The following is a 10,074-nucleotide window of genomic DNA, read 5'->3' on the forward strand; positions in this document are numbered from 1 at the left end:
TCGAGTGTCGCTTTTTAAGTGCGAACAAGAAGTATTGTGCCATGTGCAGTTTAGGCTTATGCAGGCGAGAAGCATTGAGTGTTGCCTTTTAAGCTTGTGCAAAATAAGCAGCATTGAGTGTCGCCTTCTAAGCTCGTGCAAACAAGGAGCATTGTTGCTGTGTGTAGTTTAGGCTCGTGTAGGCGAGGAGCATTGTGTCTCACCTTTTAAGCTCGTGAGAACAAGGAGCATTGTTGCCGTGTGTAGTTTAGACTCATCCAGGCGAGGAGCATTGCTTGTTTGGTTTAGGGGTAGTAACGCTTTAAGAATCTTCCATTGATGGGGCCAATCTTAAAGCCGTCTTCCACTATGATTAAGTATGCGCCGTTGGTGTAGACCCCTTGTATTACGTAAGGTCCATCCCACTTTGCTCGTGAGAACAAGGAGCATTGCTGCGTGTGTAGTTTAGCCTCATCCAGGCGATTAGCATTGTTTGTTTGGTTTAGGGATAGTAACGCTTTAAGAATCTCCCATTGATGGGGCCAATCTTTAAGACGTCTTCCGCTATGATTAAGTATGCGCCGTTGGTGTAAACCTCTTGTATTACGTAAGGTCCATCCCACTTTGATGTGAACTTGCTTTTTGTCTTGTGAGTTGTGATGATAGGGATTGCTTTTAATACCACTTCAACCAGTTGATTACGTAAAACTTAACTACGAAACGAATGATCGATTAATTGATTATGAAAAATAATTAAAACTTCAGCTTAAAATTAAACCAAGAATATGAATAACCAAAACACAAAACAAATGTAGTTTAAAAGAAATTAATGTGATGGAAGCCTAAGGTCATGAGTCCACCAATAACAATCTTATTCCCTTTTCTTCAAGCCGATTACTATCCAATTACCATGCCAATATTTAAGGTTGTTCTTTCTAATATATGAATTAATCCTTGGTAAGGCATCAACTCGTGTGTCTATACATGATAACTATATCCTATTGGTTAGGCATACACTTAAACACATAAAAACCCATTAAGCACTGAAGAATAATGTCAACCAAGTAGGACTAGTTTGATATTGGTTATCCTCACTAGTTTGTATACTCTTCTTAATCTTAATTCCAATAAACCTAATTGATATTGGTTATCCTCTCAGATTTATCTAAATATCTAGAAACAAGTTCACAATGATGGCCAGTCACAAGAACATTCGAAACTAGAATAGATTAAGCACAAAAATTAAGAACTAAACATGGCATGTAATCAAACAATAATCAACAAAATACTTCGGGAATAATCATGTCATGGCTTCATCATAAACCTTAGAAAAGTAATTTAGTTACACATAATCATAATAAAAAAATCACAAAAGAAGTCATAGAAGAAATAAACCCGGAAAAAAAATGGTAAGAGCACACTAGCTTTTCTCCTTCACTTTTGAATAATCCTCTCTTTTGTGTATTTCCTCCCTTTAGATGGCCTAAGGCCCTCTATTTATTCTAGTGAAACCCTCAAAAGTCTGATAAAAACTATCCTAAAAGAAAACAAACTCCTAAATAATTAATGACACAAACTAGGAAAGAATCCTTCTTGACTTGGGAAACACGGCATCTGATTTACACGCCAGATTTGGAGTCGATTTCCCTGCTAGAAAATTCTGTAAAAATATGGGAGACATAGCTTGATCTCTCATCTTTCCAAGAATATATTGCACGCCACTAGTAAAAATCGGGAAAGCCTCCAAATCTTCATTCTCCCACTGCTGCGCAGTTCTAACGGGAAAGTTACTTCTGAGAGATTGATTTGCAAAATTGGAATGTTTGGCTTCATGAAAAATTATGAAATTTGGATACAAAGATTTTCCTCCTCATAGCTTCCTTCTCCAATTGGCTTTGCATCAAAACTCCTCTGGAAAATTGAATTATCACCAAAAACGTCCTGTATGAGCAGATTGGCTCAAAGCAATCTAGAGACGGTCACCAAACTTAAGAGAATTAAACATTTTTCAAAATCAAATTAACCAAGCCTTACATAGCATTCTCAAGTGTAATGAGTGACATAGCCAATATCAATACAACTTACTCAACCCGGATAGGTATATGCAAACCAAAGCTTCCACTTCAAATCCTCTACCATGAATATCACTCACAAAGAAATCACACATTAAAGGGCAAAGTGTTTCACTCAAATCATGATAAGCAGTATAAAACCCCATAAGCTTGCTCTTCATATCAACTCTCCACTAATGTAAGTCAATGCAACACCAAAGATCAAAGGTCTTCACAAGGGCTATAACAATAGGCTAGGGTAAGAGCTATCAAAGAAAGGATATGGAAAAACTAAAGCTTAATAAATACCAAAGTATCTTCATAATATACTTTCAGTCAGTCCTCATTGAAACTTGGATCTTCTATTATTGGCATCCAGGACTCACGATGTAAGGATGGAACAATTTCAAACTTTTATTTCCTCATTTCTTTGACAATTTTTATTTTATTTTCTTCTCTTTTTTTCTTCCTTTTTTTTCCTTTCTTTTCGGAAATAAAGATAATACTACACATGGTACCTCGGTAAACGCCACATCTTTGTTGTAGAACCCAACCTTATTTTCATCGACGTCCCCTTGGTATTCCTTAAGCTATAGGGAATGGCTAATATAGGCTAAATGGGTAGGGATGAATGCGGGTGATGAAAGAAAAGACTTAAGTGTTTGGCTTCAAAAGGGTAACTAGGGATAATATAACATAAAAGGTTGGTTAGAAAGGCTCAAACAATCCAAACATGGCCTAAATCATCTCCCTAGTGTTGCATGACTTAGGATTTCGCCTTGAGAGATATTGAAGCAAGTTCTAGCGAATGATAATGCTATCATGAAACTCACAAGAAAGAATAGACAAGAGGCTCAAAATCTCACAAGGGTTCAATAAGTTTTCACTTAAAATCCACATATAATTCTCTAAGTAGGAGATAATCATACTGACATTGGTTATTGGTATAAAATAAATTTGAGAATGATCATGTAAGAATCGGATTAACCATATAAAACAATTGAATTTTCACATAAAATGAACAAATTCAAATAAGTTTGTGACCTAGAAGAAAGCAACTTATTATCATTGACTTATGGAAGGTCTAACAAAACAACTCAAGAAAAATAAAATCTTTTTTATTTTTTATTTTTTTGACAATTTTTTTATTTTTATGGAATTAAAACTTAAATATAAAAAACACAATGCAAAACAAATAAACAGAGGAAAAGAACATATGCCAACAGAGGTTGTAAACAGCACGGTGCAAATATGATAATGCCATAGGCAATTTTGACCTTCAGATAGAGATTTGATCATAACTTTTGACAGAAAAATCTGATTTTCAAAGTCTTTATATGGCTGGAAAGAAGACAAAAAATTGAAGAACACAACGCAAACAAAATGTTCAAATTCTTTCCCAGTTAATACAGTTTTACGCAAACATAGACATCTTGAACACTAAACAAAAACAGAGATCGACATCCTCTCCCAAACTGGAAACAGACATTGTCCTCAATGTGTAAAACAAAGAAAACAAAACAAATAACACATTTAAAGGTAGGGTATGAAAACTTCCCGGGATTTTTCAGTGAAACATGCATGAGCAATGTTGACCGTGAGACGTCATGCTTTGTAATGCACTCCCCCCAAACTGGTTCATTGCAGACCACCATTCCTGCAAGCATGAAAGGAATTAAAACTTACTCCAACAAAAATAAACTAAAATGAAAAATTACAAAAATAAAAGAAAAGTTTAGAAAGCTTGGGTTGCCTCCCAAGAAACGCTTCTTTATAGTCATGAGCTAGACTATGTCGGATGTCTAAGGAGTGACAGATGATGGGTCCACAAAGTACGCAACTTCTTTGATTTCTGATAAAGTCGCATCCAAGTAGTGCTTGAGACGGTGCCCATTAACCTTGAACAACTCTTCATTTTGCAAATTCTTTATTTCAATGGCACCATGAGGCATAACTTGATTGACTTCAAAGGGACCAATCCACTTAGAATGCAGTTTTCCTAGAAAAAGACGAAGTCTAGAGTTGTAGAGCAAGACTTTCTGACCAAGTACAAACTCCCTTCGAACAATGGCTTTGTCATGAAACTTTTTGGTGCGTTCCTTGTAGATTTTGGCATTTTCGTAAGCCTCGTTTGCCATTCTTCAAGCTCATTCAACTGAAGCTTTCTCTTCTCTCCTATAGCTTGGTAATCAAAGTTCAACCTCTTGATAGCCCAATAAGATCTATGCTCCAATTCGACAGGAAGATGACAAGCCTTGTCATACACCAAATGGAAAGGAAACATTCCAATAGGTGTTTTATACGCTGTCCTATACGCCCTTAAGGCATCATTAAGCTTGAGAGACTAGTCTTTGCGCGATGCATTTATCGTTGTTTCTAAAATCTTCTTGATCTCTCAATTTGAAATCCCAACTTGCCCACTTGTTTGTGGATGATACGGAGTAGCAACACGATGATTAATGTTGTATTTCACCATAAGGGTAGCAATGGCTTTGTTGTGAAAGTGTGGACCGCCATCACTAATAATCACTCGAGGTGTGCCAAACCTGGGAAAAATGGTACCTTGCAGAAAATGCAGCACCACTTTATGATCATTAGTTGGGGCATCAATAGCTTCTACCCACTTGGATACGTAATCTACAGCGACAAGGATGTATTGGTTGTTGAATGAAGAGGGAAAGGGACCCATAAAATTGATTCCCCATACGTCAAAGAGCTCCACAACCAATAAACTCTGATGCGGCATCTCATTTTTCTTTGATATGTTGCCTAACCGTTGACACCGATCACATGTAAAGCAAAACAAATATGCATCCTTGAAGAGTGTAGGCCAGAAAAATCCACTTTGTAGAACCTTAGTAGCTGTCTTACTTGGCCCAAAGTGTCCTCCACATGTGTAACTATGGCAAAATTTCAGAATGCTTTCTTATTCCAGAGCAGGCACGCAGCGTCGTATCACTTGATCTGAGCAATATTTGTAGAGATATGGATCGTCCCAGAAATAAAACTTCACTGTAGAGAGAAACTTCTTTCTTTGTTGAGTGCTCACATCAGGGGGTAGGACTCCACGAACAAGATAATTGGCGATGTCTGCATACCAAGGGACAACATCCTTGATGGCATAAAGTTGTTCATCTGGAAAATTGTCATTTAAGGGCAGCACGTCCTCTTCTTCATCTTGGACATGTGGAAGGTGAGATAAGTGATGTGCTACTACATTCTCAGCTCATTTCTTGTCTCAAATGTCCAAATCAAATTCTTGCAGGAGCAACACCCACCGGATAAGTCGAGGTTTTGCATCTTTTTTCGCCAATAGGTACTTGAGTGCTCCATGATCAATGTATACAATCACTTTTGAGCCAATGAGATACGATCGAAACTTCTCCAAAGCAAAGACTACAACGAGCATCTTTTTCTTTGTGGTGGTGTAGTTCAATTGCGCATCATTCAAAGTTCGACTTGCGTAGTAGATGACATGAGGAAGCTTCTATTTTCTTTGTCCTAAAACAGCACCCGCTGCATAATCACTAGCATCACACATTAGTTCAAAAGGCAAGCTCCAATTCAGAGCTGTGATAATAGGTGCAGAAGTGAGAAGTTGTTTCAAAAAATTAAAAGCATGTAAAAAATCAATATTAAAATCAAATGGAGTATCTTTGGCAAGAAGATTGCACAACGGATGACTAATCTTGGAAAAGTCTTTGATGAAGCGTCAATAAAATCGGGCATGTCCAAGGAGAGACCTCACTCCCTTCACAGATGTAGAGGGCGGTAATTTAGCTATCAAATCGATCTTTGCCTTGTCAACTTCAATTCTCTTGGTCGATATTAAGTGGCCTAACACAATTCCCTGTTTAACCATAAACTGACATTTCTCCCAATTCAAAACAAGGTTAGTTTCCTTACACCTTTCCAACACCAATTTCAAATTCGCCAAACAATGATCAAAAGAAGAACCATAAACAGAGAAATCATCCATAAAGACTTCAATAATTCTTTCAACCATATAAAAAAAAAAAATACTTATCATGCACCGTTGGAATGTGGCTGGAGCAATGCATAAACCGAATGGCATGTGTCTATATGCAAAGGTTCCATAGGAGCATGTGAAAGTTGTCTTCTCTTGGTCCTCTGGAGCAATTGCAATTTGATTATAACCTGAGTAACCATCAAGAAAACAATAATGTGAGTGACATGTTAACCTTTCAAGCATTTGATCAATAAAAGGTGAAGGACGTGATCCTTGCGAGTAGAAGAGTTCAATTTGCGATAGTCAGTGCACACTCTCCATCCAGTTGTCTACCTCATTGGTACCAATTCATTGTCTTCATTCTTGACCACGGTGATTCCAATTTTCTTTGGAACTACTTGAATTGGACTAATCCACTTGCTATTCGAAATTGGGTAGATCACACCAACGTCTAAGAGCTTCAAAATTTCTTTACGCACAACCTCCTTCATGTTGGGATTTAATCTTCGCTGTGCTTCTATGGTTGGCTTGGAATTCTCCTCCAAAAATATTCGGTGCATACACATGGTTGGGCTTATGCCTTTGATATCCGCAATAGTCGTTCCCAAAACCGTTTTATACTCTTTTAGCACATGTAACAGCTGCTCTTCTTCGTAATTACTTAGGTCAGCTGCAATGATCACTGGAAGTGTCTTGGATTCACCAAGAAAAACGTACTTTAAGTGCTCAGGTAGCAACTTGAGTTCCAATTCAGGAGATTGCTCAATGGATGGCAATATATGTGGTAACGCTGGTCCTAGAGGCTCCCATGCTTGCTGCCATTTTGGTGTATGAATGGGGAACGAATTTAGGGCTGCAATTATGTCCATGGATGCCTCTCCTTCAATATTTAACTCTGGATATTCAATACATGTCTTCAATAAATCTGCCAAGACATTCTCCAAGAAGTTGGCATTGTCAATGGGAGCGATCAGCTCGATGCTGCTGCACTCTTCTATTTCGGCTGGTAACTTAAGTGCTTCAAACATCTTGAATTCTATGGATTCTTCTTGAACTTGCAGCTTGAGTGTGCCTGCTTTGACATCAATTAAAGCTCCAGCGGTTGCAAGGAAAGGACGACCAAGTAAAATAGGAATGTTTTGGTCTTCCTTCATGTCAAGCACAAGGAAATCTGCTGGCAATATGAATTTGTCTACTTTGATCAAAACGTCCTCAACAAGGCCTTTGGGATAAGTCACTGATTGATCAGCCAATTGCAAAGAGATGGATGTTCTTCCTAGCTCTCCAATACCTAGCTGTTCATAAATAGAAAATGGCATGAGATTAACACTGGAACCAAGGTCTACGAAAGCTTTATTAAATTTAAAATCACCAAAAACACATGGGATAGTGAAACTCCCTAGATCTTGTAATTTTGGAGGCATCTTTGTGATCAAAACCTCACTGCAACAATTTGTAAGCTCAATCTTCTCATGGTCTGTAAAATTCCTCATGTTTGTGCAGAGACCTTCAAAAATTTTGCGTACGATGGAATTTGCGCTATAGCATTGAGTAATGGAATGTTGATTTAAACCTTTTTAAATTGCTCCAATATATCTAACATATGCTTGTCATTTCTCTGCCTCTGAAATCACTGCGGGAAAGACATCGGAGGATCATAATTCTTCAACTTTGGAGCATGAGTAGGTGCAGCGAGTGGTGAAGAAGGTAGTGGAGCTGCTTCTTTGTCATTCTCTTCTTGGTCCTTTGGTTCTGCACTTTCTTCCCTTATATCATAAGGTTTACCACTCCTCAATGTTATAATGGCATTAACTTGATCCTTGCCTCGTGGATTAGCTTCGGGTTGACTTGGAAAAAGCCCCGGTTCTCTTTCACTCATTGCTGTAGTGATTTGACTGACTTGTGCTTCCAATTTGCCGATGGCTTGACTATATACTTGCAGCCCTTGTTGGAGAGCTTGCAAAACTTGAGAGGTGGTTTGTTAATATTGCGTATTAGCTTGAACCATCTGAGCAATAGCTTCTTCCCAAGAAAGTTTCTTGGGTTCTATAAGCGTTGCTCCTTGTTGCCATGGCTTGGATCCTTGGTTAAAATTATTCTTCCAAGCTAAATTAGGATGCTCTCTCCATCCTGGATTATAAGTATTTGAGAATGGATAGTTTCTTTGACGGAGCCTTTGCAACTTCTGGACAAGTACCACTATGAGGACAAAGATGAGTAGGATGGGTCTGAGCGGCACAAATCCCACACGGTTCTGCATTCTTGGATAACATAGTCACCACAGCATCTAATTTCCTTGACAATGCAACCACCTCATTAGATGAACTTACTTCATATGCAGAATTCCGATTTAACTCTCTACTATCCCATTGTGATGAATTTGCAACAACATTCTCAATGATAGTAGTAACTTGCTCTGGTTCTTTACCCAATATATTACCATCAGCTGTGGCATCCAATCTATGACGACATTCATCACTCAAGTGTTGGTAAAAGTATAAAATTAGTTGCCATGGTAAAAACTGATGGTGTGGACAACTAATTATCAAAGCTTTAAATCTCTGCCATGCTTGAAAAAGTGGTTCTCCCTTGTTCTGCCTAAAGTGAAATATGTGATCCCTCAACCTCTGAGTTCTAGATTGAGTGTAAAATTTTTGAATGAACTTACTAGAAAGTTGAGTCCAAGAGGTAATTGATCTCGCTGGCAAAGTCTTGAACCAGGTTCTAGCATCACCCGTGAGAGAGAAGGGGAAAAGCTTTAGGTGAATGAACTCATCAGAGACGCCTTTAATGTTCTGTGTCCCACAAATATCCAGAAAGTTATCTACATGTTCACTAGCATCTTGATTCTCATCACCAGAAAACTTGGGCAACAAGTTAATAACATAATCTTTGATCTCATAAGAAGAAGTAGCATCAAGTTGAGGATAAATTATGCATGATTGTCGAGAAGAAAATTGCGGCATAGAGAAATCTTGAATGGTTCGAGGTGCACCATCGTTATTGCCGTTCGCAGCCATCTCTTCCTGTTTGCTCTTCTCCTTAGCCTTCTCTTCTCTTTGTTCCCCTTGTTCTTTGTGAATTTGCTTGAGCTTTTGTTCAATTTCTGGTTCGAATTCCACAAGCTGACTTTCTGAGGAACGAGTATCAATCATTCACCAGCAAGGAACCAAAGAATAATTTCAGTAATATGCTTGCGAATGCGCTGCAGTAGAACTGATGATGATTAATACAAACAGCGATTAATTTGAATGAACACAAAGAAAAAGCGAACCAGAGAAGTCCAATTCCTAATAACCCACGGATTACACCACAAACAAACTGACTCCAACTAGCTAAAGGAGAATGAAAAGACTTGGCCAAGCTAGTAAGAAACCGATGTTGGTTAATGGTAGAAACAAAATTCCAATTGGAAGACTAGAAGACTCGGAGTGGTATAGGAAAACTAAAAGCCAAAAGAAGAAGGTAGCTACGAAACAATGATAACCGAACACTAATAGTCAAACAAGGAAAAGTCTAATTGACAATTAAAGATTTATGCGATCAGCGAATTTTTTTTTTTTAATACGAAAATAAAAACAAGATAAAGAACAGAAACAAAGGTAAAAATAAAATAAAATAAAATCAATTAAGTAAAGTGTAATCAACAAGCTGAGTTGGGATTAAGGGGCAATCCCTGGTAACAGCGCCAAAAACATGATGTGTATTTAAACTAACATAAATAATAGATTAATTTAAACCAAATTAAACTCGCAAGCGCATGAATCAATTGTAGAAATATTTGCAAATACGAGGTCGATCCCACATGGATTTCTTTTAACACCAATTCAACCAGTTGATTACGAGAAACTTGACTACGAAACAAATGATTGATTAATTGATTATGAAAAATAATTAAAACTCCAGCTTAAAATTAAACCAAGAATATGAATAACCAAAAACACACAACGAATGTAGTTTAAAAGAAATTAATGTGATGGAAGCCTAAGGTCATGAATCCACCAATAACAATCCTATTCCCTTTTCTTCAAGCCGATTACTATCCAATTACCATGCCAATATTTAAGGTTGTTC

At 37.7% G+C, this 10,074-nt stretch overlaps 2 protein-coding genes and 1 non-coding gene across 3 annotated transcripts; 1 reads left to right on the forward strand and 2 right to left on the reverse strand.

The window, feature by feature from the left end:
• Positions 1 to 3,832: 3,832 nt before the first annotated feature.
• LOC137740550 (uncharacterized) lies at positions 3,833 to 4,168 on the reverse strand. Its single transcript, XM_068480392.1, has one exon. It carries the CDS (start codon positions 4,166 to 4,168, stop codon positions 3,833 to 3,835), a length of 336 nt encoding a protein of 111 aa, XP_068336493.1.
• A 2,161-nt stretch (positions 4,169 to 6,329) lies between these two features.
• Positions 6,330 to 7,493, reverse strand: LOC137740551 (uncharacterized). The gene has a single exon (XM_068480393.1). It carries the CDS (start codon positions 7,491 to 7,493, stop codon positions 6,330 to 6,332), a length of 1,164 nt encoding a protein of 387 aa, XP_068336494.1.
• Positions 7,494 to 8,520: 1,027 nt separating this feature from the next.
• On the forward strand, positions 8,521 to 8,627 carry LOC137741212 (small nucleolar RNA R71). Its single transcript, XR_011069242.1, has one exon. It is a non-coding gene; the product is annotated as a small nucleolar RNA R71 (small nucleolar RNA).
• The last annotated feature ends 1,447 nt before the right edge of the window (positions 8,628 to 10,074 follow it).

Source organism: Pyrus communis, chromosome 7 (assembly GCF_963583255.1).
Source record: "Pyrus communis chromosome 7, drPyrComm1.1, whole genome shotgun sequence".
NCBI classification, from domain to species: domain Eukaryota; kingdom Viridiplantae; phylum Streptophyta; class Magnoliopsida; order Rosales; family Rosaceae; genus Pyrus; species Pyrus communis.